Raw genomic sequence first — 27,824 nt, 5'->3', positions numbered from 1 at the left:
GTCCTGCCCAGAGTTTGCTTGTTTGTAGCCGTGCCAACTGCATGCTGGATGACATTGTAGACTCTTCCAGTTTTGCCATGGTAACTTTTATGGGGTGTTCCTTTTTGAATCCTTCCATCCCTTTGATGTCTACCCTGCCTCTCTTCTTGGATATTCCCATATATGTGGCCAAGGGGGCCACTCTGCATTTCCTGAAAGGCCTGGAGAACAAATACTAGTGCCTCTCGTCTTTCTCTTTCCTTTGGTTTGACATTTCAGCAAATGACTAGAAGATTGAAACTCTGGCTAATGGCTGAACTGTCTTTATATTTACTTGGTCATAGTGTAGTTTCCCTTTCTTCTGAAGCAGGCTGTCCTGTGTTGTACAGGTTGGCTTCAGATTCCCAAGTCTGTCTTGCCTCTGTCTTCTCAGTACAGCTCTTATTACAGTCAGCTTTAGACTATTTGGTTTGTTTTGGTTTAAGACACTGTTTCACTCTAGACCAGGCTGCCCTGTGTAGCCCAGGATAGCCCTGGAACTTTCCAAAATCTTCCTGCCTTAGCCTTCCAACCGCTGGGATTACAAGTGTGAGTTATCACACCCGGCTTCCAGTTTTAGACAGTTTTTACTACCCTAAAAAGAACCTTTCTCACATTGGTTCTCACATTCCCGTCTCCAGACTCTTTGTCATCCCAGTCCCAGGCAACCTTTAATCCACTTTCATCTTCACAGAGTTAGCTATTCTGGACATTTTATATAAGCGGATGGATGGAGATATATATACATATATATTCTCCTGAACTTGGGAAAACATGTTATAAGTTAGAAACGTCACACTGTGAACACACCTGACGCTCATAGCTTTCCTGAGCATCATACCATAGCCACACCGGAATAGCATAGTTTTGGTTGTGTCCTCTTAAAATTGCAGGGCTGACTGAGAGCCCCACATGTGAGAGAATCCCACTGTATTCTGGGAAAGAGTTAATATCCAAAATGTGAAATACACTTTCTCCAGAATACCTGTCCCTTTTACACTGTCACATAGTTGAAGCGTCCTCGATTTGTGGCGCTTTGTGATTGATTGCCTTCTTTGCCTTAGGCAGAAGGGGTGGTTCAGCCTCTCTGTAGAATGGAGCAGCAGTCTGTTACTTCTTTTTCTGACCAAATAGTAGCCCAGCATATGGGTCCAGCAAGTTTGTGATGGGCATTTGGATTGTTTCCACTTTTAAAAAACACACATTGGTCTAGGGAGATGGCTCTATGATTGAGAGCACCATCTGCTCTTGCAGAGGAACCAGATTGGATCCCCAGCACCTACATGAAGGCCCACACCTATTCGCAACTCCAGTTCCAAAAGATCCAACACCTTTTGGCCTCTGCAGGTACCAGGCATGCACATGGTACAGATACATCCCTACAGGCAAAACATTCACACATAAAGTAAAAATATTTAAAAAATTAAAAACATAAAATAAAAAAACTCACAAAATGGGTGCCCTGGTGTAGGTCAGAAAACATTGTGGGAGTTGGTTCTCTTTACTGTGTACTCAGCATGCACCGAGCCATCCTGCTGGCCCTGCTTCTGCTTTGTGTGTGTAGTGTACATGTGCACAGAGACATCCCCGGGTGTCCTCTGCTCTGTCACGCCCCATCTTACTCCTTTGGGACAGGGTCTCTTACTGAACTGGACCTTGCTAGGTTTTGATGAAGCTAGCAAACAACATACCCCAGCCATCCTCCTGCCTCTGCCTCCCATCCTTCCTCAGTGTTAGGTTACATGTTATGGGGAACATGAAGCCATACCTGACTTTTATTCAAGAGTAGGGAATTTATACTCTGGTTCTCATTGCGGCAGTGGCAAGACCTCTTATCCCTGAGGCATCTCCCCAGACCACTTCTCTTATTTGACTGTATGGGTAGTGTTCCTGTGGACGTGTGTGCTCGCCTTTCCATGTCATTTTGTGTGTGTGTGTACACATGTATTTTTTTTCTATTTTATTTTTTAGTTTTTCAAGACAGGGTTTTTCTGTGTAGCCCTGGTTATCCTGGAACTAGCTCTGTAGACCAGGCTGGCCTTGGACTCAGAGGTCCTTCTGCCTCTGCCTCCTGAGTGCTGGGATTCAAGGTGTGGGCTACCACTGCCCAGCTCTCAGAAATCTTTTAAGGAGTGTGTCCTTGGGAAGTATTGGGTGTGTATATGTGTGTACCTATAAGCAGGGGACTTGAATATTCACTCAGGAGAAATGGAAGTGATCAAGGGGTACTTGGAGGGTGGGAGAGTGTTTTGACGTCTGATCCCCTGCATGGCTATGGTGATAAATACCAGCCTAGGGGACCTGAGTGTTTGGAGGCCAGGCATCCCTTAGGGCAGTTTTTGCCATATATGCTAAGGCAGTGGTGCCCTGGGACACTGTTGCAGGTGCCTTCCTGCCAGGCATGACCTGTGGATCACTTGGGCCCAGCCCAGTGCCCCAGCCTGCGTCAGCAGGTGCCATCTCCAAGGCTCCCTTGGGAGAGACTCTCATCTACCTTCCTCCCAATGTGGTGCCCCCGTGAGTCACTGTCATCCTGCACTGCCTGCCTGCTGGGACATTGTTTAACCTTGCCCTGACCTTTTCTCCTTCTGCCTCATTTCAGGTGAATACATCAAGACCTGGAGGCCCCGTTACTTCCTTCTGAAGAGTGATGGTTCTTTCATTGGGTATAAGGAGAGGCCTGAGGCCCCTGACCAGACCTTACCCCCTCTGAACAATTTCTCTGTAGCAGGTGCGTTTCAGCACAAGGAGGCTGGAGTTCCACAGTTCACAGCTTTGCTGGCAGGTGTTTGGGACACACGGGACACAGTTTTGCTCGAGCCAGAACCTGTCTTAGGCCTGTTCATCCTCAGATCTTACTTCTACCCTTTCTTGCTGTTGCTCCTTGTCAGTGGCCCTTTTCCTTTCTGGGGACGGTGAGAAGTCCTGACGGTTCTGCCCACCTCCTCAGGCTCTGTGGTTCTAGCTGGTGTCCTGTCTGTTCTGTTAACAAAGTTGTCCCTCCTCTCTCTGCTCCAGAGCTCACTGTAGGTCCCCAGTTCCCCCTGGGGTACCTAACCTGGTTTTTCAAGACAGGGTTTCTCTGTGTAGCCCTGGCTATTGTGGAACTCACTCTGTAGATCATGCTGGCCTCAAATTTAGAGGTCTGCCTGCCTCTGCCTCTGCTGGGATTAAAGGCATGTGTTGCCCAGCTAAGCTTGACCAGCTTGACAAGTCCAAGAATCCCATTGTGCTCCTGTCTGCTTCCTTCACTGTGGACCAGTACTATGTCTTTGGGATACCTGCTGAGAATGTTTCACAGACTGCCCTGTCTCCATCACCCCAGAACCCATCCTCTCTGAGGGCCTTGCTACAGCCTCTGCTTGTCCCTCCAGCTCTCCCTTCTGCAGACTCTGGAACCCAGCCTAGTGCCCACCTCTTTGCAGAAAGCCTTTTTCTGGCACTCTCTTCCTGTGCCCATGGCCCTGGCACATCTGTTAGCAGCTCTAGCTTCTCACTTGAGCTGCCAGCCCATCTCCAGCAGCTTCTTGAAAATTTTTTCGTGGGTGGCCTCTAGAGCTCCATCCTTGCCATATCCCAGGCTGACCTTCCTGTCCCTCCACCCACGCTCTTCTTTCTCCCTGTCTGCATCTTCATCTCATCTGTTTGCTCCAGATCTCAGGCAGTGGCCTGGGTCTGGTTCTCCCTGCCCTGCAGCCCAGTGCCCTTCCCTCCCCAGCCCTGCTCTATTCCACCCTAACCCATTCTGCCCATTAACTCTCTGTTGCTGACGCTGGCCTTCAGCAAGAGGGACCTGCCTCACTTTGTCAGTATCCCTTTCATGGCTCCCTGTGGCCCCAGAGAGAGTCTGCATTCCTCACTATGATTTCCAAGGCTCTGCCTGACCAGCTTGACCAACCTCTCTAGACCTGAGGCTTCTGTCTCCTATGGCCTGCCTTGCACTGCACTCTGTCTTACTAACTTGGCCCCCCTGCCTTCTGGTCTCAGCTCAGAGATGCTCCACCCTCAGGAAAGTCCTCCCCAAGGCCCCAGGCTGGGTTGGACACCTTCTGTGTCTTTCCCTATCTGGCCTTGACTTCTCAGTTGTTGCTGGTGGTTTGGCCTTCAAAACATGGTGGACTTCAGTGTTTGGAAGGAAAAATGCCTTTCTGGACTATAGAGTGAGTTCAAAGCCAGCCTGAATAACTTAGTGTAAGACCCTGTTTCTCAAGAAAAAAGAAGCTAGAGCCCTTGCTCAGTGACAGAGCCTTTGCCTGGTGTAATTAAGCCCCAAGTTTCATCCTTGGAACTATAGGAATGTGGTGAAACCAAGAAAGAAACAAACTGTGTAGAGGGGGTGCTCGGTGAAAACCTCGCTGTCACTTATGCCCCGTCTGTGCAGTCCTTCCTGCAGCTCAAAGGTTCTTTGTGCCCTTGAAGAGCAAGTGAAGACTGTGACATCCTGTGCCTTAGAGGACATGCTCAGGACTGTCTCAGTCCCTGGCATCATCTGGTATGGGGGTTGGCACACAAAAGATGGCTTGGGGAATTTGGTCTTTAGGCAGCAGGACCATCCCTCACTCTTTCCTGCCTGTGCCTACAGAGTGCCAGCTGATGAAGACTGAGAGGCCACGACCCAACACCTTTGTCATACGCTGCCTGCAGTGGACCACGGTCATCGAGAGGACCTTCCATGTAGACTCTCCAGATGAGAGGTGAGTTTGCACGAACTCTGTGTGGCTGTCCTCTGAGAGTGGGTAGGTATGAAGGCAAGAGGTGTACATGGACAGAATCCTTGGGGATGCTGTGAAAGAATCCATTACCTGGAGCCCTTCTGGCATGGGGTCTTCCCAGCTGGAGCTGAAAAGAGCTGGGTTACTTGCTCTCAAGAGCCCACTCTGCATCTTCAGACTCTGACCTGGAGATTTGCCAGCTGCATTCTACATAAGCGCTTTCATTGATCCTAAGGAGTGGTGCAGAGGTCAGTTACACAGACCAGCGTAGTGCTAGAGATGTAGCTCTGTGAAGAGGATGGCCTGGGAAGCATGAGCTTTTGGTTTCTAGTCTCCAGTAGTGCATAAACTTGGCATGGTGGCCCATCCCTATAATCCTATTACTGGGGAGATGGAGACAAAGAGGTCCACTGTTAGCTACATAGGAAGTTCAAGGTCAGCATGGCATACATGAGATCTTGTCTTAAAAAAAGAAAATTGAGCCCAGTATAATGGTGTATGCTCACAATCTCAGTACTTGGCAGACTGAGGCAGGGGAAATGCAGCTCTAGGCCTCCCTAGGCTAGAGAATGAGATCCAGGCCAGCCCGAGTAACGGTGGCTACCTTATCTGTGTGACTCCCAACCCTGCAACTTGCAGTTTCTTTGTGGCCTTGAAGAGCAAGTAGAGACGGTGCGCCCTGTGGCCCAGAGGCTGCATCGCGCCACTGTGAACTTACTCCTTTGGCTGAACTGTATGCCTTGGGAGCCTTTCGAACTGTCTGGAGTGGCTCTGGCTCCCACTGTGTTCTTCTTTCTTTCTCTCTCTCTTTCTTTCTTTCTTTCTTTCTTTCTTTCTTTCTTTCTTTCTTTCTTTCTTTCTTTCTTTCTTTCTTTCTTTCTTCTTTCTTTCTTTCTTTCTTTCTTTTCTTTCTCTTTCTTTCTTTCTTTCTTTCTTTTTCTTTCTCTCTCTCTCTCTCTCTCTCTCTCTCTCTCTCTCTCTTTCTTTCTTTCTTTCTTTTTTTTTTTTTGTGGCAGCCACACACGGGTGTCCCCGAGTTTATTTAGAAAGTTCTAGGGTGGTGTGTTTCCAGCCTTTAGCTCATTACAGGCCGTGGTGCTGTGAAACATCACGTGTGTCTCTTTGTTCACATGGATTCAATTCCAATCCACAGGATGCGTTCTTAGGGGTAAGACTGAGGCTTACAGGAGTACGCATTTCTGTCAGGCGATGTCTAAAAATGTCCCCATAACCTTGTGTTGTCAAACGCTTGGATTCCAAGCCGTCTGAGCAGGATTAGGTTTTCTTTGTCTGTGGTGAGTTTGCCCTTGAGGAGTTTCTTTTTCTGAACTCTGTGTTCAGTGGTTTCTCTCTCCCTGGAGGAGCTGGGCTTCTGTTCTCATATCTATCTGTAGTAGACAGCTCCTCCTAGTGTGGTCAGTCTTCTTCCTCCCACTCGGTCCTCTCGTACTTTGCTTTGAGGAGCACTCCTCTTGCTCCTCCATGGGGCAGAGCTTCTGCTGTACCCGTGGGAACTCTGAAGCAGGCTGTCCTGGACCACTCACTTCATGTACACCCCAGGGCAAGAGCCCAGCTGTGGGTGCCTACTGAGCATTTCAGGTGTAGGAGTGGAGAAATGGAATGTTGGCTTTTTTTTTACCTTTTCTTTTTCTTTTTAAAATGGGAACTTGTGTAGCCCAGCTTGGCCTTGAATTGATGTGTAACCAAGACTAGTGTAACCAACTTTTGATTCTTCTGCCTCTGCCTCCCAAGTGTTTAGATTACAGGTGTGTACCAGCAAAACTGGTGACTTCAATAACTTTCAATTGATTTTAGTAGCTGTGGGTGTAGCTAATAGCTGCCCTCTTGGACAGTGCTGTTCTAGAGCCTTTGTAAAAACAATATCACAAGATGCTACCACAGTCTATACTGTAATTATTGTTGCATATCTCCCCAAGTTAAAAATATACTTGCCTCACCACAGGGAACAGATTTGTCAACTCAGACCAGCTGAGGTGTTACTCAGTTGAAAACTGGGGACCAAATATGGAAGCTAGCAAAAGCAGACCTAGGCTAACAGATGCCAGTTCATGGGTGTTCGGTGAGTTTTGAAGGGTGGTTATGAGTGTGGCTCTGGGGATAGGCAAGAGAACAGTCTAGGGAAATGGACCGACCAGAATATGCAGAGACCTGGAGGTTAAACAGCTCATGTGTCCCAGGGACCTCAAGGAGTTCTGTGTCAACAGAGTATCAAGGGACTGCCCGCCTGTTTGGAAGAGGGGAAGTAGAGGCGCTCAAAGCTGGCAGCCCAGCCAGAGCTTTGGCCCTCAGTGGAGATCCCTACAGGGCTTGGCAGGCGCTTAATAAACTGGGGTTTGTCACAGGGTTGTTAAGAGATTCGGAGGATGATAAACAGGAAGCCTTGGGGCAGCAGTACCTGGCACCCAGCGGCTAGGCCTGGGAGAGGGCATCAGCCACTGGCCAGTGAGATCGGTCTTTCTGCTTTTTACAAGACTGCTTGTCCTCAATAGCCGAGAGTCCTATGCTAAGATGAGGGCATGCTAAGGCCAGGAGGAAGGTTGGCTTCTTATTTTTTATTTCCTTAGAACCCTCTGCTGATGGAGAGAAGGTTTCTGGGTTGGCCCTGCCCTGGAGACCAAGTTCTAGATTCCAAAGGGAGGTAGAGACAGAGACAGAGCAAAAGGGCAGCTCCTCCACTCTGGAGAGGGCTGATGCTGTCCTCGCTGCCTGGTTCACATAGGCCCAAGCTTGCTGACTGGCCTGAGTGTGCATGTGGGGACTGTAGGAAGTCTACAGGAAGCACTGCTGGGTAGATGCTGCTGCCCAGATGTTCTGAGTCCCACTGCTGGGCTTCAGGGTGTTTCTCTCTCTGCCTGCCTGCCCCAGACAGCTGGGACCTAGCAGCCATTCTTCCAGTTCTGCCAGGTTCCTTTGTTCTCTTCCTTCCTTTCTTTTCTTTTTCCTTCTCTCTCTGTCTCTGTCTCTGTCTGTCTCTGTCTCTCTGTCTGTCTGTCTCTCTCTCTGTCTCTCTCTCTCTCTGGAGACAGGATCTTACTATGTAGAACAAGTTAAACTCACAGAGATCCACTTGCCTCTGCCTCCTGAGTGCTGGGTGCTGGGATTAAAGGAGTGCACCACCTGTAAAAAGGGAAGGTTTTTATTGTAGATATTAGAGAGAGAACAGCCAGTGGTATCTGGAAGAGTCTAGAACAGGGGAGGGGTGACGACGGATGCACATGAGAGGGGGGCACACATGGAGACAGGGACAGCAAGGTGGAGGGGGGAGAGAGTGAGGGAGTTAGAGAGCAGCTACAATAGCAGGGTTTAGGAGACTGAGGAGTTCTGGGGAGGAAGCCCTTGAGCTGGAGGGCGTTTCCAGTAGGAAGGAGGTGAGAGAGCTAGGCTGCCAGCATGGGCTGTGAAATGTGTAACAGGTGCGTGTGGTGCTGAGGGAGCCTGGAGGTCAGCGTGTTCGGGTATGCTAACAGACACTGCAAATAGCTGTTTGTCCCTTCTGACCTTCGTACGTTGAGGAAACAGAGCTTCCTTTGGACTGACAGACACCGCCGTGCCCAGCACAGGCTTATTTTGATGCAGAGAAGTTTAGAGTGAACACCTGGGTCCTTACCTAGACTCTGCAGCTCAGCTTTTGCCTGCTTGCCACACACTTCTGGCTGGTTTTGTTTTTTTGTTGGTTTTTTTTCATTCGTGTGTGTGTGTGTGTGTGTGTGCGTGTGCGTGCATGCGTGCGTGCGTGTGTGTGTGTGTGTGTGTGTGTGTGTGTGTGTGTGTGTACTTCTCTTCCAAATCCAGGATGCCACCATCATGCTGGAGGGGATGGTGCAGGATGATCATCCCTAATCGGAAATCCAGAGTGCTCCACAATTGAGAACTTTGTGTCCTCATGATGCTCAGAATGTTGCAGATTTTGGAATGGCCTCTGTGTTTCTCATTCTCCCCACGTGTAGAATACGATTCAGTTGCCCCGGCTGATGGGAGGCTAATGGGCTCCTTTACACAGAGTAGGACAGTGGCTGACTCTGCAATGGGAGGTGCTTGACCAGACAGTAATGTCTGTGTGAACATTCCAGAATCCAAAGAGCTCCAAGATAGATGCATTCTGGTCCCGAGTGTTTTGGGTAAGGAATACTGTCTTAGTTACGGTTTCTACTGCTTGAAGAGACACCATGACCGATGCAACTCTCATAAAAGAAAAACATTTAATTGGGGTCTCGCTTACAGTTCAGAGGTTCAGTCCATTGTTGTCACGGCGGGGAGCATGGCAGCGTGCAGGCAGGTATGTTGCTGGCTACATCTTGATCAGAAGGCAACAGGAAGTAGACTGAGAGTCCTAAATCTTGCAGGCAACAGGAAATGTTTTTGTCACTGAGTGAAGCTCAAGCAAAAGAGACTTCAAAGCCCATCCCCCACATTGACACACTTCCTTCAGCAGGACACCTCCCTCTGAGCTCATGGGGGTCAATTACATTTAAACTTCCACAGAACTTAACCTGTAATATATATGTATTAACCCTCTGCATATCTGTGCATAACTGAGTTTTCTTAGTTTTCTTCTGTGTTTGTGTGTGTGTGTGTGTTCCAGTACATGCATGTGCACAGATACACACTCCGGTATAGAGTGCCCACTTCTATTGTCCTCCACTTTCTAAGACAAGGTCTCTCACTGAACCTGGAGCTTGCTGTTTCTGCTAGACTGGCTGGCCAGCAAGCCCCAGGCTTCCCACTTCTGTCCCATGGCCTGGGTTACAGATGCCTGGCTTTTTATGGCAGTGCTGGGATCTGTACTCAGGTCTTGTGCTTACAGAGCAAGTACTTCACCCGCCAAGCCATCTGTTCAGCCCTGACAATGCTGTTTTTAAAGCTGGACTCACTCTAGGGACGTCCTGTGTCTCTGGCTTACTCTAATCTAGTTCTTGTCTTTCTTTTTTCCCCTCAAGACACTGATATTCTTGACAAGACAAGCTGGATGCTTTGTTGACCCCTTGTGTTCTTCTTACTTCCTTTGTTCTCCCGTGTCTCTGTTTATCCTATAAGCCAGAAGTCATGGCTTCAGTAGGGTTGACAGCTGCAGCCTGCTTGCTGATGTGCCACATCCAGTTCGAGTGGAGCGAGGCCAGTCACCTGTGTATGAGTCGTCGGTGGTACTCTTGCTCCCGCACGGCAGAGTGGATTAAGCACATGGCTAGAAAAACCTGAAAATGAACCCCCTACCCCTTCACAGAGTTTGGTCCTGGTCTTGATGGAAATGTTCAGCAGTGTACTGGGTCGGTGTGATCTTTATTCCTGAGTCCGTTCTCAATCACAGTGGGACGTGCAGCATCTGAAGGAGACAGATGTCTGGAGGAGGTGGCCTATTGAGAGCCACATGGCTAGTAAGCAGCCGAATGGAGACCCAAGTCTGGCTCCCAACTCGCCAGCCAGTGCAGTGTGCTGGCCTGAGCTCTGTCCAGTGTTGCTTGAGTAAGCATAGCTTCTCAGATGTTCCTTCCCTGGCTTTGGAACCCAGGTGAATGATGCAGAGATTCAGAAAAGTACTGTAGATGGGAGATGTGCTCCTGGGCAAGGCAGGAGTGTCTGGTTTGCGTCTCTGTGTTGTCCCCTCAGCCTGCTGGCCGTGTGAGTGAGCAAATGTCAGCCTCCTCATGTGTAGAATAAGATAAGACACCTAGGCTGATGGGAGCCAAGGGCTCCTTTACACCGAGTGTGACCGTGGATATCTCCACAGTGGGAGGTGGCAGTAGTGGTATTTAGTGGGCAGCTCTTCTGGAAAGTTGCTTCATTCACAGCTTCCCAGGGGAAGTGTCTTTTGCTTTACTCCAGGACTCCGAGAACGATGTCCCTTGGTCTGTGAACATTCTTAAGGGAGTATAATCCTTCTTTCATCCTCCTGGGCCGTCATCAGCTTCTGTCTGGGTGGACATTCGGGTCCCTGGCACAGGAAGGAGTGGCCGTGTGACACTCACCCGCCAGGTGTGGCTTGTGACTGTGGAACAGCTAATATGGCTGCTGTCTCTCTAGTGCTGTCTTTTGACTGGAAGGCCTTGGTTTCCCTGGGCCTTCTTTGGGGAAAGGGAAGGCACTGAAAAGTGCCAGCTTTGGGTGGCAGCTCCCTCTGCCCCAGACACCATGTTGCAAACCCTTGAGGAGTGTCCTGGACCAAGGCCCTCACTTTTTCTCTAGAATTTTGAGTGCTGCAACCTTGCAACTTTGGTCCAGTTGGAAGCCAATTGGTGGCTGGTCAGGAGGTGGGAGAGCCTGTTACCACCGCTGCCTCCTGGTACATGCTCCGGTGCTCTAGCCAGGTGGATGGTCTGGCTCAGGCCCCCTCCCCCGTGTCTTCATTACCTTCAAGCAGGCTAGTGTCTTCTGGGCTGGAGCCGCCAGCTCAGCAGCTCTGTCCGTAGGTGGGGAGTAAGAGGCTGGAGTGAACATGGACAGCAGAGCTGCTGACCCTGCCGGTGTAGCTCTGCACTCTGTCCTCACAGTCTCAAAGGGACGGACGGCCCTTTGAGTGGTGCTCTCCTCCTGTCAACGAGGGCAGTCATCTCACTGTGTATCTTAATCTGCAGCCTGTTTTTGCCATGTGAGTCTCAGGTCTCTGTGTATGAAAGACTTTTTTATATTCATACCTCTTAGATCTGTGATTTTCAGTCCACTATCATAATACTAAATAGTGTTTTAAAATATTTTAGCCAGGCATGGTGGTGCACACCTTTAATCCCAGCACTCGGAAGACAGAGGCAGGCAGATCTCTGTGAGTTCAAGGCCAGCCTGGTCTGCAGAGTGAGATCCAGGACAGGCTCCAAAACTACACGGAGAAACCCCTGTCTCGAAAAAATAAAAAAATAAGGCTGGGCAGTGGTGGCACACACCTTTAATCCCAGCACTCAGGAGGCAGAGGCAGGAAGATCTCTGTGAGTTCTAGCCAGCCTGGTCTACAGAGTAAGTTCCAGAACAGGCTCCAAAGCTACACAAAGAAACCCTGTCTCAAAAAACAACCACCACCAACAACAACAACAACAAAAAAAAACCCCAAAACTAAAAAACACAAACAAACAAAAAACAAAACAAAATAAACCTGACTTTTTTTTTTTTTTTTTTTTTTTTGAGACAGGGTTTCTCTGTGTAACAGCCCAGGCTGTCCCGGAACTTGCTCTGTAGACCAGGTCTTGAACTCACAGAGAGCTGAGTGCCTCTGTCTCCTGAGTGCTGGAATTAAAGGCATGGGCCACCACCGCCTGACATAGACCTACTTCTTAGAAATTCCATTTACAAGCACACACCGTAATACATGTGTGGATATCAGAGGACAGCTTATGGGAGTCCGCTCTCTCCATCCACTGTGTGAGTCCTGCTTTGAAGTCAGCCTGGGAGCGGGAGCCTTTACCCCTGAGCCATCTTGCTAGTTTAAAGTCAGCACTTTAAAACATAAGTAAACAGCTATGGTCACATAAAGCAGATCACAGCATGTGTCATTGTCCTGTGTTTCCCCCCACACACACACACCCCCGTTCTGTGTTTTGGAAAACAAGAATATTAATATAGGGATTGGGTTTTAGGCTCTGACTTATCCAAGGCGGGTACAGGTTAAAACCAATGAGAAATGCTGACTGGAGGCATCCACTCAGAGGGAAGAGGCTAGTACTGCCCTGCCTGGGTGTACACCAGCCTCACTGTGTAGAGGCTCTGGGGCCATGGAACTTGTGGCCACCTAGACTGTTTATACCCACCAAGCACCCAAACTAGAAGGTGCTAGAAGCATGCCCCATGAAAGTGGGAGAAGGTGTGTATTGTGTCTATCTCAGTATTGAAGGGCTCGGGCCAGATGATCAGAAGTTCTAGGCTCAGCCAGTTGGTAGCACACATCTTTAATCCCAACACTCCAGAGGCAGAGGCAGGTGATCTCTGAGTTGAAGGCCAGCCTGGTCTACAGAGTGAGTTCCAGGACAGCCTGTCTGGACTCTTACACAGAGAAACTCTGTCTCAAAAAACAAACAGAAAACAAACAAACAAGAGTTCTAGGCTCCATCGAAAGACTCCATCTCAAAAAAAAAAAAAAAGAGCAGGCGTCAGATTCTGCCTTGTGGGGTTTGGGTGGGGAGCAGCCATGTGCCAACACTTGTTCGTGCACCTGTCTCACAGAGCATAGTGTGATAAGATAAAAAGGGAGATTATGGAATCTACTTTTAAAAAGGAACTACTTGCTTTAAATAAGATAAGTAATGAAAATTTTTTGGTCTGAGTTTATCAGATGTTACTGGACTGGACATTGTTAATATATATAATGGAGTTTTTTTGTCTGGATCTGTCAAATGTTAATGGACTAGACATTGTTAATGTAATCTTGACTGTATATTGCATATACTTATTGAAGATAGTTTTTCTTGTATTAGTTATAAGCTTTCTTTAATTTTAGACAAAAAGAGAGGAAATGTGGTGGTATTGTGTATTCTAATAAATTTATCTGGGGTCAGAGAACAGACAGCCACTAGATACAAAGGCTAGAAAATGGTGGCACTCACACCTTTAATCCTAGCATTCCAGAGATAGAAATCCCTCTGGATCTCTGTGAGTTCAAGGCCACATTGGAAATAGCCAAGCATGGTGACACACGCCTTTAATCCCAGAAAGCCAGCCTTTAATCCCAGGGAGTGGTGGTAGAAAGCAGAAAGATATATAAGGCGTGAGAACCAGAAACTAGAAGATTTTGGCTGGTTAAGCATGTGGCTGGTTAAGCTTCAGGCTAACCAGCAGCAGTTCAGCTGAGAGCCTTTGGGATGAGAACACAGAAGCTTCCAGTCTGAGGAAACAGGACCAGCTGAGGAACTGGCAAGGTGATATAGCTGTGGTTTGTTCTGTCTCTCTGATCTACCAGCATGGACCCCAATAACTGGCCTCAGGTTTGATTTTATTAATAAGAACTTTTAAGATTCCTGCTACAATAGTGTGCAGTCCACACATCTCTCTCACAGGTAACAGGCCAGTTTGAGAAGGCAGATCCCTCCAGACGCTGACAGGAACTCTAGTCTTTGTGTCTGCTTGCTTCAGCAGACCTGGAGCTGAGCAGGACTTCCTTGTCCAGCAGCCCTGGGGAAGGCCACAGGTCAATGACCAGGCTCAGAGCACACTTGCTGGGTTTTTCTTGTGCTGGTCCTGTTGTCTGTGCTAGGAAGGAGCCCATGCCTTGGCTATGCTGGACAAGTACTCTGCCACTCAACCACATTCCCTGAGTCTGTTTTCTCTTCTGTGATGTGGGGAGGGAAGCAGGTATTCTACATTTATTAGAGACTGTCTCCTGGTCCCCTGCTTCCCAGTTCCCCTTCCTGGGGACAACCAGGGCTCCAGAGGCACGCCCCTCCCCCCAACTGTTGCAGGAGTGTTTGTGCCTTCTGAGCCTCGTGTGAGGAGAGCAGTATCTAACTCTGAGCACAGAACTCCACGCTTCTGTGTGCTACTGTTTTTCTTCTTGTAGGGTGTTTAGATCATCCCAAGTCTGTGCAGACCTGTGTCGGTCGGTCTTTGAGCTGCAGAGTGTCTCACCACATACACGCTCATGCCCTGTATGAAGTACTGCTTGCTGACTTGCTCTTGTTGCTAAGATGCCACCTTCTGGAAGATATGCTATTGTTATAGATCACACCAAGAAATGACAGTGCCCAGTTGGATCAAGACAAGTTGCTTGCTGTAAGACCTGTGTCCAAGCATGGATCAGTGTGCACTCTGGGACTCATGGGGACGGCTGTGGCTCTCCCTGGCACCCATGGAACAGCAGAGTGGCAGGGCTTCTACAGGATAGCTGGGGGGGATGTCATGAAGCTCTCAGCCTCTTCCGGACTCTTGGCTGTGGTCGAGCTGCCTGCCCTCAGTGAACACTCTTGTTTTAGTGAGCTTTGTATCCCACTGTTCACAGGCCCTTTTCTAGACATGAGCAAAGTACACAGAGGTTCAGGCCTCTAAAATTGCTGTGTTGCTAGGTCGGAAATGAAGGATGTGGACAACTGAGTATTATACAGCGGTGTGTCTGCATGTGATCTCTGGTCATTTGTACTGCCTCACAAAAAGAAGGGTTGGCAAAGATCAGGACAGCAGCCCTAACTTAGGCATTCCAGCACCAGCTTACTGTCCTCTAGCCAGCCCCCATCTGAGGGACTGACTTCTTTTCTACCAGCTTCTCCTGTATGTGCCTGGAGGGCTGGGCACCTGCGGGTCCCACTGGCCAGCTCTTGCCTCATAAGATCTTTGGCTCCTTTAGCTCCTGAGGCTTCCTTTTCCTTCTGCTTCCTCTTCACAGAGCATCAGTAGCCTGTAAGCCTGAGCTTTTCACTTGCTCTGAAGCACTTGAAGGTAGTGCTGGTTGTCCCTCCCGAAGGCTCAGGATGACTTTGTAGTCCCAAGGGCCTCAGACAAAGTGTTCTCCCTCCTTTGATCATCTCACTGCTACCTGACTTCAAGGTTCCTCCAGGCCAGCACACCTCAGAAGGTGGCAGATCTGTCTTGATGCCACTGATGCCCTCTCTGCAGCCTGAGCCTGTGCAGCTTTAGTCAAGACGCATCGGTTCTGCCCGCCTTGGATCTCACCAAGTGCTGAAAAGGGTGTGGTCATCTGCTTACCCTTTGTGGGCAGTGTGCTGTGGCCGGGCAGGGAGGCGTTCTCAGGACTTGTATGTGTTTCCTACAGGGAAGAGTGGATGCGGGCTATCCAGATGGTGGCCAACAGCCTGAAGCAGCGGGGCCCAGGGGAGGATGCCATGGACTACAAGTGTGGCTCCCCCAGTGACTCTTCCACATCTGAGATGATGGAGGTGGCTGTCAACAAGGCCCGGGCCAAAGTGGTAAGTGCTGGTGGCAGGTGGCCAGGGGCTGGGGCTGCAGCAGCCCTGCCTGCCTGGGTTTCCACACACACAGTATGCAGGGCTCCAGTAAGGGCTTCAGGGCTTCCCACTGTGGGGTCGTTTCTGGTTGTGGATGCTGTTGGGGGCTGCCCTGTGCCATGGGGTGAGAGGCAGTGCCAGGGCAAACTGATCTGAATCTATTGGGGATGTTGGAAGGCTCATGCTGGGAGAGCATAGGCCTGCCTGTCTGCAGCTTCAGCATGCAGTTACCATCTACCCCTCATGCCCCAGCCCCGCACGAAGCCCTTTGGGTTTCCTCTTATTAAAATTTCATCCCATGGGCTGAGTGCCAAACACCAAAGGCTGTGTGTTCTCTCTATTCACAGACCATGAATGACTTCGATTATCTCAAACTCCTTGGTAAGGGCACCTTCGGCAAAGTCATCTTAGTGCGGGAGAAGGCCACTGGCCGCTATTACGCCATGAAGATCCTGAGGAAGGAGGTCATCATTGCCAAGGTGGGCCACTGAGGGCTGGGGCAGGGAGACTTCATCGGGAGTGTCCAACGATAACATTGCCAGGACAGAGTGCTCCCACCAGGCTCTCAATAGAGTGCTCCCACCAGGCCGGGACAGAGCAGTAGCGTTCAGAAGGCAACAGCAGCAAGGAAGCGGAACACAGAGGGAGAGCCGATTGGTTAACGTTAGGTTTATTATCATGCAGCCTCCTGTTCTCAGGAAAACCAATTTCTTGGCCCATCAAGCTGCTTCTGCTGGGGCCTAGTGCTCAGGTCATCACAGTGGCCTGTAATGATGGGAAGGGCTCAGTAGTAGGGCTCTTGACGGACATATGCAAGGCCCCATTCCGGGTCTGCACCTTAAGAGGGGGGAGGAATGCTGAGGATGGAGTCCTGTAAGCTCTGTGCTCCTGAACCATACCCCTGTGTCCTTGGGAGCTTGGGAGCTCTTTTGGGGTTGGGACATTTGCCCCTGCCATCCGATGCTGTGTACTTACTTTCCTCCTGCATCCTGTCCCAACCTCATAGGATGGCTGGATGGCTGATGAGAAAGGCCTGAGCCCCTGGAGGCCTGGGCCGCCCTCAGCAGGTGCTGTTTAGAAGCTGCATCAGGAAGGGTGGTAGGGAGGTGGAGCTCAGGGGCGGGAGCTTGCTGGACTAGTGCAGTCCCTGGGTCTGACCACAGCCACAGCAGTTCTCTGTTGTTTTGCCTTCTGAGACAGGGTTCTCTGTAGCCCCGGCTGTCCTGAACTCACTCTGTAGACCAGGCTGGCCTTGAACTCAGAGATCTGCCTTTGCCTTCCGTGTGCTGGAGTTAAAGGCATGAGCCACCACGCTTGGCTGAAACTTTTAAAGAAGAAAAATAGAGCATCTTTGTGGTTATGATTGTTGAGCAGTGACCAGGATTGAGCCTTCTTTCATTGGCTGTGCCCTCATTTTATGTGCTGCGATCCCTGCACATGGTACGACCAGCAGGGGAACGAACCACGAGAGGCAAGGAGGAGACCTGATTCAGCACAACTTAGCCTGGCTGGTTCAAACTTCTGGGCGGTTTGTTTTTGACATACTTAAACACAGTACAACTTTGGAAAAGGTTTCCTCATGACAGTTAACACAACAAAGCCTAAGGCCTGACTATATCAAAACTCCTTTGCAAAGTACATGTCTTTTGCAAAATACCTTTGACCTTTTCCAAAAGAATGTGTTCTATTGGCTGAGAAACAATGCTCAGGATAAGGGTCTAAGGGAGGAGAGATTTTTTTGTTTTGTTTTGTTTCATATAGCATCTCTGTGTAGCCCTGGCTGTCCTGGAACTTACTCTGTAGACCAGGCTGACCTTGAAGTTAGGGATCTATCTGTCCAAGCCTCCTGAGTGAGCTACCACATCCAGTGGGAGAAAGGGTTCGTGATAAACTTAATAGCAAGACACTTTCGCAAAGTACATGGGACCTCTTTCATAAGGATGGATTGGTCTATTGACTGAGAAACAATGCTCAGGATAAAGGGGTTTGGGGGAGGCCTGCCTTTACAGATTAGCAAAGCTCACCAGGTTATTAACACATCCATTCCTAGCCTTCTGGATGGAAAACAAGTGTTCACATCCCTCCCATTGAGACAAGCCTGTGTGCTTAACAGCTCTGCTTTCTCTGTTGCTATCTATAAGATAGGTGTAGCATGGACCTTGTGCCTCTATAGACTTCTTTTTGTTTCCTTCCCTTTTGTTTTTTAAATTTGTATTGGTGTTTTTGCCTGCATGTATGTTTGTGCACCATATATGCAGTACCCAAGGAGGCTAAAAGGGGCATTGGATCTCCTGGAACTAGAGTTAAGTTGTGAGCAGCCATGTGGGTGCTGGGAATTGAACTTGGGTCCTCTGGAAGAGCAGCAAGCATTTTTAACCACTGAGCCATCTTTGCAGCCCATCATCATCATCATCATCATCATCTTTTCTTTTTTGAGTCTAGAGTATTTTCAGATATATTCTAGCCACACCATTTCACCTGTGTATATTTTAAGTTTTTGGTTTTTTTTAAGATTGCTTGTATGTGTTCATGGGGAGAGTGTGTGCACATGAGTGCAGTTGACTGTGGAGGCCTGAAGAGTGTGGCAGGTCCCCTGGAGTTGGAGTTGCAGGCTATTATGAGTGGATTAACATGGGTGCTGGGAATTGAACTTGGGTCCCCTGCAAGAAGAAACAAAGCCTCTTACAGATTCTCAGTAACGTTGACCTGGGCAGGCTTGTCAGCTTCAGCACTGTTGTGGCCCACGTCATCCCGAAGAGGGGGCTGCACTGTGCTGCAGTACAGGAGGTTTCGAGGCACATCCCCAGCTGTGCATGCAGAGGCTGCTAGCAACCTCCACTTGTGATGACCAGAAATGGTCTGAGATTTCCAGCATCTCCTGAGTGTATGCCCTTGCCCAGGTTGTTGAAGTAGCAAAAGGAGGCATCTGGGAGCTTTCCTGTAGTCCTGCCCTTCCTTGGGCACACACCAAACTTAAGCTTGTGATGCAGTGTCCTGGGAGGTTGATGCTGCTGGTACCAGACCTCACCCTGAGGAGTACTTCTTAGATCTAGAGCCTTCACCAGCTCCTTCTCTAAAGCTGGTTTCCCACACTGGTGTGGTACCTGGGGGGTGGGAGCAAGATCACATACTGTGTGCTTCATCTCCCTTTTGGGCTACATGTTAGTGCTGCGTCACTGCGACAGGCTGAGGTAGACTGTGAGGACGGAAGGGTCTGGCTCTTCACACCTTTCAGTTTATGGCTGCAGTATTCTGTAGCTTTAGGCCTGCGGAGACATTGTACATCATTATAGAAGCACATGGCAGAGGGGGCTGGGAAGTAAGAAAGGAAGAGGTCTACGTTCCCATATCACTTTCCAGGGCGTGCCCACAGAGACCTAGTTTCCTCCCATTAGGCTTTATGTCTCCATGGTCTCCCACTTCCCAAGAGTACAGTAGGTGGGAACCAAGCCTCCAGCACACACGGGCCTTTGGGGTTACTGAAGGGTCAAGCTACAGTGGATGTTAACGGTGGCCTGAGTTCAGGTGCTGCTCGCCCAGTGTTTACATTGTGAAGTGTGTTTATCAACTGCTCATCTTGTTGCTGCTTGGAGATCACCCTTGTCTAGGCTGCCCTTTGGTCAGGGCCTGAGGAGCCCTGTTCTGCCCTGCCGCTCATCTGCACTGTCTGTCCGCAGGATGAAGTCGCCCACACCGTCACCGAGAGCCGGGTCCTGCAGAACACCAGGCATCCCTTCCTTACTGTGAGTTCCCTCCCTGCCAACCCTTGGAAAGAGCTAAAGCCTTGCTACTATAAGCACAGCTTAGGTGTAGGGCCAGTTGGCCAGGCAGAGCGTCCCTGGCCTCCCAGACTGGTGGAGCATCAGGACACTGGGTGGTGGCCGCATGACAGCCATGTTTGGGAGTGAGGGGTGCCCAGCCCAGCTGGCCCAAGTGGGAAGATACCGTAGACACAAACGTGCTATCGTAGTGTGTCTGTTGACCCTGGCCGAGTAGATGTGGAAAGCAGCTTTGAGGCCGTGTTCCCGTGAAGTTCCTGTCAGTTCAGTAGACTGGGTTGAGGATGCTGCCCTGTGAAGGACGGTACTTGTTCACATGAGATTTGATGACAGAACCTTGGAGTTGATGGTTTCTGTGAGCAGAGGGACTGGCAGGGATTGGTGAGGAACCCTTGGTAGGGCTCGTTAAGAGTACAGTCTGAGTTGCCGGGCGTTGGTGGCGCACGCCTTTAATCCCAGCACTCGGGAGGCAGAGCCAGGTGGATCGCTGTGAGTTCGAGGCCAGCCTGGGCTACCGAGTGAGCTCCAGGAAAGGCGCAAAGCTACACAGAGAAACCCTGTCTCGAAAAAAACCAAAAAAAAAAAAAAAAAAGAGTACAGTCTGAGAACCACTGTGCACTGACAGCTTGTCTGTCTGTCTTGCCTTTGGAGTTGGTGCCCGGTCCATTGTCACTCTGAGCCACAGTGAACAAGAGTCCCTGTGATAGAGAGCACAGCTCCGTGTGTGACAAGGAGAGAGCTGAGGAGAGATAGCTCATGGTCAGAGCGTAGTTTTCTCCTCTGGACATGTCTGGGATTTGAACTCCTATGACCCAAGCAGGGCAGAGTGTGCCGGTCCAGGTTCCTTCTGTGCCAGCGTTCTGGTTCCCTTCACAGGCCCTGAAGTATGCCTTCCAGACCCATGACCGCCTGTGCTTTGTGATGGAGTACGCCAACGGGGGCGAGGTGAGCTCTGCCGCCTGGCCACTGGACGGTGGGAGTAAGGGAAGCGAGGAAGACTTGGGTGAGATGGGGGCGCGCGCGCGCATGCACGCATGCGTCTTGTGGAGAGAGGCAAGCTCTACCCTGCTCCATTTGAAGATGGGGCAGGCTGGGAGGTGCAGTGAGAGGCTCGCCCAGGTGACATTGCTGCTGTGTTGCTGGGCAGTGTTCAAAGCCAGGGGCAGGGCTGTGGGTGGAGACTGCCAGTGCCAGGAAAGCCACCTGAGGCTGTGCCATGTCAGGTGACTGCCCAGCTGTCCCGCTCAGCAGGTCACTCACTGGTGGCTGGTGGCTTCTGGCCTCACCTTTGACACCCTCCGCCACTTGTCCCTCACGCTGTCTCACTTGCCCTGGTGTCGTCACTCACTGGTCACTCCTCACTCTTCAGCCCCTGCCCGCTTGCTTAGCAATCACCAATGGATTAATGTACCTGTCTGCTTATTTACTGGTAAAATCTCATTCAGACAGCCCAGGCTGGTCTCAAACTCATTCTCATTGTGTCACTAAGCCTGATGTTGAATTCTTGATGCTCCTCTTTCTACCTCCCTCCCTCCCTCCCTCCGTCTGTCTGTCCGTCTGTCTGTCTGTCTGTCCTCTCTATCATATCTATCTATCTATCTATCTATCTATCTATCTATCTATCTGTCTATCCTATCTATCATCTATCCATCTATCATCTATATCTCTCTATCCCTATCTATCTATCTATCTATCTGTCTATCCTATCTATCATCTATCTATCCATCTATCATCTATATCTCTCTATCTCTATCTATCTATCTATCTATCTATCTATCTATCTAACTGTCTATCCTATCTATCATCTATCCATCTATCATCTATATCTCTCTATCCCTATCTATCTATCTATCTGTCTATCCTATCTATCATCTATCTATCTATCCATCTATCATCTATATCTCTCTATCTCTATCTATCTTCTATCTATCTATCTATCTATCTATCTATCTATCTATCTATCTATCTATCTATCTATCTATCTAGAGTCTTGTGTAACCCAGGCTAGTCTCAAACAAACCCTGTGGCCAAGGATGGCCTTGAATTCCTACTCTGCTGCTTAGCCTCCTAGTGCTGAGGCTATGGGCGAGCCCCACGGTGTTGGTTTACATCCTTCATCCTTTTCTTTCTTGTTCTTTTCTTACTTGGTCCTTCTTGCTGGAGCCCATGTGTTCTGGGGCATGCCATGGGGGGGGCAGGGCTAAGGCCTCGCCTCTGGGGCATGCCATGGGGGGGGCCAGGGCTAAGGCCTCGCCTCTGGGGCATGCCATGGGGTGGGGGGGGCAGGGCTAAGGCCTCACCTCTGGGGCATGCCATGGGGTGGGGGGGGGCAGGGCTAAGGCCTCGCCTCTGGGGCATGCCATGGGGTGGGGGGCCAGGGCTAAGGCCTCGCTCGCCTCCTTCCACAGCTGTTCTTCCACCTCTCTCGGGAGCGAGTTTTCACGGAGGATCGGGCCCGATTTTACGGTGCAGAGATCGTATCAGCTCTTGAGTATTTGCACTCAAGGGATGTGGTGTACCGTGACATCAAGGTGAGCAGATGGCCTAGGGACAAGTGTCGGGTGGGGTGGGAGTGGAAGTGCACAGTAGGTCCAGGCTGGCCCATGGCACACACTCCAGACATTTCCACAGTGAAGACCTGTGAGACTCCAGGCTGCTGATGGGGTTGTGGGTTGGCAGCATCCTGAGCATGACTTGGTAGTGAGGCCAAAACTACTTGCCAGCCATCTGCCCTTGCCTGGTGCATACCAGAAACAGGGAATGTCTTTACCTGGGAAGGTGTGCACACACTCAGAGCACACTGTTCATGCGGCCTACAGCACCTGCTGCCAGAAAATGGACACCATGTGCTGTGGCGTTTTCCAGGTAAACTAGGTAGCAGAGCAAGCTCCACAGTGGCTGTGGTTGCATCCCATGGGCCAGCACTGAGGGGAGGGGCCGGAGCAGATGGACAGACCTTTCCAGTGGACTTGGGGTGAAGCTTGGTGGTAGAGTGTCTGCTGGGTGTGGAGTGCACACACCAGCACAGTAGGCCGTCCTGAGAAGAGCAAGTAACAAGAGTGGTCCATTCCTGGGCTCCGGGTTCTGCTGGAGCCGGACCTGCGGATGGCAGGGCCTTACTGAGGTGTCATGTGCTATGCATACTCTCTTCCGGTATGTGTTTTATAACTTAAAAAAAATCTGGGCTTATGCCTGTAATTTTAATACAGGCTAAGGCAGGATTGCTTTATGTTAAAGCTAACTTGAGCTACAGAGGGATCCTGTCTCCAAAAATTTACCAAATTCTGAGAACATAGTGACCTTCACATTGAGCCTTAAGAAACTAAAGTCCATGGGGTTGGGGATTTAGCTCAGTGGTAGAGCATTTGCCTAGCAAGCACAAGGCCCTGGGTTTGATCCTCAGATCCAAAAAAAAGAAAGAAACTAAAGTCCAGGCCGGGCATGGCGGCACATGCCTTTAAGTCTAGTGGAGACAGCCAGGGCTACACAGGAGACCATGTTTCAAAAAGAAAAGAAACTGACACCCACAGTGCATGTGCTATATGGCTGTCTTGTCCCCTAGGAATCCCTAGTGTGATAGTTTGCCACCCCAAACCACTGCTTCTACAGTCATGGTTCTCACCCTTCCTGATGCTGCGACCCTTTAATCCAGTTCCTCATGTTGTGGTGACCCTGACCATAAAATTATTTTCGTTGCAATTTCATAACTGTAATTTTGCTATGGTTATGAATTGTAATGTAAATATCTGTGTTTTCCGATGGTCTTAGGCGACCCTTGTGCAAAGGTGAGAACCGCTGACCTAGAGGAAAACCCTGGGAGGATTTGACCCTCATATATTGGCTTTTTTTTTTTTAAACAGCTGGAAAACCTCATGCTGGACAAAGATGGCCATATCAAGATCACTGACTTTGGCTTGTGCAAAGAGGGCATCAGTGACGGGGCCACCATGAAAACCTTCTGTGGTACCCCGGAGTACTTGGCACCTGAGGTGGCTGGGGCTGGGGCGTGGGAGCGTGCAGGCCAAGGGCGGAGGGAGCCTGAGGGTGGAGCCACTCTAGCTCCTCTTGCCTGGCCTCTTACTGTCCTCCAGGTGCTGGAGGACAATGACTATGGACGTGCAGTGGACTGGTGGGGGCTGGGTGTGGTCATGTACGAGATGATGTGCGGCCGCCTGCCCTTCTACAACCAGGATCATGAGCGCCTCTTCGAGCTCATCCTCATGGAGGAGATCCGCTTCCCACGAACACTTGGGCCAGAGGCCAAGTCCCTGCTGGCTGGACTGCTGAAGAAGGACCCTAAGCAGAGGTGTGGCCTGGCAGTGTGTGGTCCCCTGAACAGCCCCAGTGGCCCACAGTAGGCATTTCCACACACCAGCCTGCCTTGCCCTTCCCTGCCCCTTGTGTGGGGACACAGGAGTACAGCATGCCTGAGGTCACAGGACTGTATGTGGCTGAGCCGGTGTGTGGCCATCTGCCCTCTAAGCATGCCCTGCTACCCTGTCACCTCTTTGTGGGTTGAGATGAGGCCAGTATGTGGCTCCCTGGGCCCAGATTGCCTTCTCCCTACCTTTGATCCAAGCTGTGAGCTCTCCAGGCTTAGGTCCCATCTGAAAAGTGGTTTGTGGCAGAACAGCATCGTCCAAGGCTGCACAGGGGCCCTGGACCCTGGATCATATATGCCTGTGCCTTGAGCCTGGCTCCCAGAACCTGCCATTGTGGGGCTGGGTGCTGGGTGGTAGGTGATGTTTGTCTCTGCCCAGGCTCGGCGGGGGTCCCAGTGATGCGAAGGAGGTCATGGAGCACAGGTTCTTCCTCAGCATCAACTGGCAGGATGTGGTACAGAGAAAGGTGAGCACTCTTGCCTGCCCTAGGGATCCCCCTGCACACAGGTGACCTGGCAGTGCTGACCCCAGCCTCCTCTCCACAGCTCCTGCCACCCTTCAAACCTCAGGTCACTTCTGAAGTGGACACAAGGTACTTCGACGATGAGTTCACTGCCCAGTCCATCACAATCACACCCCCGGACCGCTGTGAGTGTCTGGGACCCCACTGCCCCTGGGCCTGGCTAGATGGCTGAGAGGTGGGGTCTGCCCTGGGTCCCGCTTGCCAGGAGGACCCTGGTTGGCTGGCATTATTGGGTCTGGCCACTTTGCCCAGGGATCTGCTTACAGGGCCTGCTGTTGCTGTAAGAGTCCTCAGGAACTATAGTGTGTTCCAGGGTTCAGGGACTGCCTGCCCTAGTCTTGGGGCTAGAGCACTCTGTTGACTGTCTTCTTGATCTGAAGCCACCCCAAGGCTGAGCACTCAGGGAGCTCCTAGTCCTGGGACAGCCCAGAGCCCTCAGAGCTTTCCTAGGGTCCCAGGGCTAGAAGGCAGAGGAGGTACGTGGCCTGGCAGTGTGGTGGCCAAGATGCATCCCTAGCAGAAGTGGCTTGTGGGTACCAACCATGGGAGAACCTTGGAGTGAAGGGACAGGCTGTGGGCAGACGGGGCCTGGAAGAGGTGAGGACATGGGCTTCAAGTAGGAGACTCGGGGTCACCTGGGAAAGTGGAGACCTTTGGCGTGGGAACCTGTGTAAGGGTTCTGTGCTGGGACAGAATTGTGCCAGGGCTACCGACAGTCCCTTGACCACAGGTGAGTATGGGTGGGAACAGGCCAGGAGAGGGAGAAAAATATCCAGAAGACCCAGCCTGGGGAGGAGGTCGTGGCTAGTCCTCTCTCCAAAAGCAAGTTGCTTTCCTTGGATGCTAGTGCTGTGGGCCACCGCTGCTGGCCCAGGCTCTTCTGTAGGTCCAGCGCACTCCTGTCTGTGGCCCTTTCCAGGGGGGTGGAGGTGGGCAAGACTGCTCTTCCCTCATCTCCACGGCCTCTCCACCCAACCCTACAGATGACAGCCTGGGCTCGCTGGAGCTGGACCAGCAGACGCACTTCCCCCAGTTCTCCTACTCGGCCAGCATCCGGGAGTGAGCAGACCTCTGCCACCACAGGACGCAAGCGTGGCCGCCATCCACTACCTGGGTGGCTTTTTAAAGAAAATTTATTTTGCCTTCTGGTTTGTGTCCCCCCCCCCCCCATGTCCAGTTTCTTCTTCAGTTCTTATCCAGACTTAGCGGTCCTGGCAACCCTCTCCTGGCCTCCCCGCTGTTCCCAGATGAGTGCTGGGAACCTGCCCAAGGATGGGCTGTTGGGAGGATGGAGAGAGGTTATAAATCACCACCAGCCTCCAAGAAGGTGAAGTGGGGAGCCGTGGGGTCGCCTGGGCTTGGGCACAAGCCAGCAGAGGCCACATCTTGATGACCCCCCACCCAGCACCCCAGATGCCTTCTGTGCTATCATCTGGGCAGTCAGTCTTATCTGCTGCCACCTCACCTGGGGCAGGAAAGCAATAATGTCCAGGGACAGGCAGAGGCCTTTGGAAGCTGAGCGATCTTGGTGGGGGAACCAGGACCAGGAGCTACCTCCTGAACCTGCCTCTTCCTCCCAGGCTGTTCTCTTGATTCTGGTTAGAGCAGGAGGAACATTTTGGGGGCCAGCCCTCCTGTCCACAGCCCCGTGCCTTACCAGGGTTCCCTTGCAGCCAGCCTTGCCTCCTGCTGGGCCCCGGTCCCTTTGGGTGGCTCCATTTTCTGCCTGGGGCAGAGGGAAGCCAACCTTGGCGGTTACACATCTCACACCGAGACAGTATTGGGCCCCTTGGACTTGACTGGGGCCTGGGAGGGGACAGAGATAGGGACAGGTGTCTCTGGTACACATTGGGGTGGGGGCCACCTCATCTCCAGGCCCCTGTTGTGGAGCCTTAAGGTGAATGTGTGAGTGAGTCTGTCGATGCTGTGGGTGCCGGTGTGCACCCTGCTCTAGCAGTGAGCGTCTCAGCACGTGTGAGTGTGCTCAGGCCTCAACCCCAGCCTGAGCGTTTGATCCCATGGGCTGCAGCAGGTGGAGAGGATCCACCTGCTGTTCTGGCCACGTTTCCCCATCCTCAGTATCTCTGGGTGTCTGGAATTGAGTTTTCCTGGTTTTACTCTCCCACCCCACCCCTCAGACTAGACAGATCACAAAAAGGGTGGGGGTAGCAGGGATGGTATGGGGGGTCGTCTGTTTTTTCCTTTTTATGTGTGTGTGTGTGTTTATCTGACAGTTCTCTCCCATCCCCACTGGCCTTCCCTTACTCCTCGTATTTGTACGGTACAAGCAATAAAGACACTCATTTCAAACCAGGGCCCCGTCCACAGTTTCTTAGGCAACCGCCACCCCCTACTCGGGTACTGGAGTACCAGTGTACCTGGTAGCACCCGTCATCTGCCCTGCCCGGTTCTGAGGCCCATGGAGCTGTGGAGGTGGAGGTAGGGAAGTGGGGGGTGGGTCCAGGCTGCAGGGGAGAGGCTCTATTGAGAGGGGAAAGGGGGCTGGGTGGTTTGGGTCGGGAAGGGATGGGTTCAGGCCCTTAGGAGCTGCCGGATTTGGGGCAGCTGGTGTCTAGGTGGCTCCAAACAGGAAGCCTGTGTGTAGTGTGACAGTAGGAGGGACCTCTGAGCCCTAGAACAACACTTTCCTGTGTGAAACCAGGAAGCCTTAACGTCCCCAAATGCCATCATAAAATCTATGTCTTAACAACACTTGTGGTCATCTCCAGCGGGGACCCGAGCATTTGATAACAGCTGCACAGGTCTAGGGCTCCCCCCACTGAGCAACCATTTATGAAGATCCCCGTCTGGGGCTCAGTGGGGTGCTTCTCACTTTCCCATATGCAGGGAGCAGGCTGCACAGAGGGTCTGGTGTAGATGAATTTACCCAGATTTTACTAGAAGCAGGGGCATGGCAGGCATGGAAATCTGGGCTTGAAAGGGCTGTGGGAAAGCCGAGGCCAGCTAACACATTGTCCCAACGTCAGAGCAGACATGTAGTGGCTGTGGGACCATCTTAAGTATGGGTAGGTGAAGCCTTTGCTGGGGTGTTACAGCTGTGTAGACTCTAGGTTCCCTCTCTAGCACAGGGGGAAAATGCCTTTTATTCCCTGCCCCTTACCCTCAGTTCCAGATGGAACAGTTTTTTCTGTCCCATTGTGTGACTCATCTCCCAGTGGGATACATTCCTGTCTACCTCAGGCTCTCGGCAGCTCCACGTGAGGGGCCCAGGCAGCTGTCCCCTGTAGTGAGCATACATCCACACATGTGCCTGTGCTGCTTAATTTGAAGGAAAGGGTTTTAAGAAATGGGAGTGGTTGAATCATCCTTTACAGTGCCCACTTTAATCATTTCACAAGGTTTTGTTTTCTTCCCAATTTGTGTGTTTATGAAAGCATCAGAAAGAAGTGAGCCCCCACAAGCCCAGGGTCCCCAGGAATATCACTGTGGACTTGGACATGAATGTTTGCCCTACCTTTTGCAAATCTCCCATTCCTCCAGCTGAGGCCATGCCTGGG

General features: G+C 51.0%; 1 protein-coding gene and 1 non-coding gene across 8 annotated transcripts in view; both read left to right on the top strand.

Moving 5' to 3' along the window:
* Positions 1 to 26,621, top strand: part of Akt2 (AKT serine/threonine kinase 2) — a 50,995-nt gene extending 24,374 nt beyond the window's left edge. For 6 of the 7 annotated variants that reach the window (XM_028855038.2, XM_028855039.2, XM_028855041.2 and 3 more), the window contains 12 exons: positions 2,621 to 2,749; positions 4,601 to 4,712; positions 15,430 to 15,583; positions 15,970 to 16,101; positions 19,300 to 19,365; positions 20,278 to 20,346; positions 21,810 to 21,932; positions 23,262 to 23,390; positions 23,493 to 23,707; positions 24,162 to 24,249; positions 24,329 to 24,431; positions 25,290 to 26,621. In XM_028855038.2, coding sequence (XP_028710871.1) covers positions 2,621 to 2,749; positions 4,601 to 4,712; positions 15,430 to 15,583; positions 15,970 to 16,101; positions 19,300 to 19,365; positions 20,278 to 20,346; positions 21,810 to 21,932; positions 23,262 to 23,390; positions 23,493 to 23,707; positions 24,162 to 24,249; positions 24,329 to 24,431; positions 25,290 to 25,369 — 1,400 coding nt within the window. In that variant the 3' untranslated portion in view covers positions 25,370 to 26,621. The remainder of the gene's footprint in view (positions 1 to 2,620; positions 2,750 to 4,600; positions 4,713 to 15,429; positions 15,584 to 15,969; positions 16,102 to 19,299; positions 19,366 to 20,277; positions 20,347 to 21,809; positions 21,933 to 23,261; positions 23,391 to 23,492; positions 23,708 to 24,161; positions 24,250 to 24,328; positions 24,432 to 25,289) is intronic. The other variant, XM_037201035.1, reaches the window with a different exon arrangement.
* Trnaa-agc lies at positions 22,740 to 22,810 on the top strand. The gene has a single exon. It is a non-coding gene; the product is annotated as a tRNA-Ala (tRNA).
* Positions 26,622 to 27,824: the final 1,203 nt, after the last annotated feature.

The sequence above is a fragment of the Peromyscus leucopus genome, chromosome 1 (genome assembly GCF_004664715.2).
Source record: "Peromyscus leucopus breed LL Stock chromosome 1, UCI_PerLeu_2.1, whole genome shotgun sequence".
Lineage (NCBI taxonomy): Eukaryota > Metazoa > Chordata > Mammalia > Rodentia > Cricetidae > Peromyscus > Peromyscus leucopus.
Note: the sequence above shows the minus strand (reverse complement) of the source record. Positions and strands in the feature narration are given on the sequence as shown.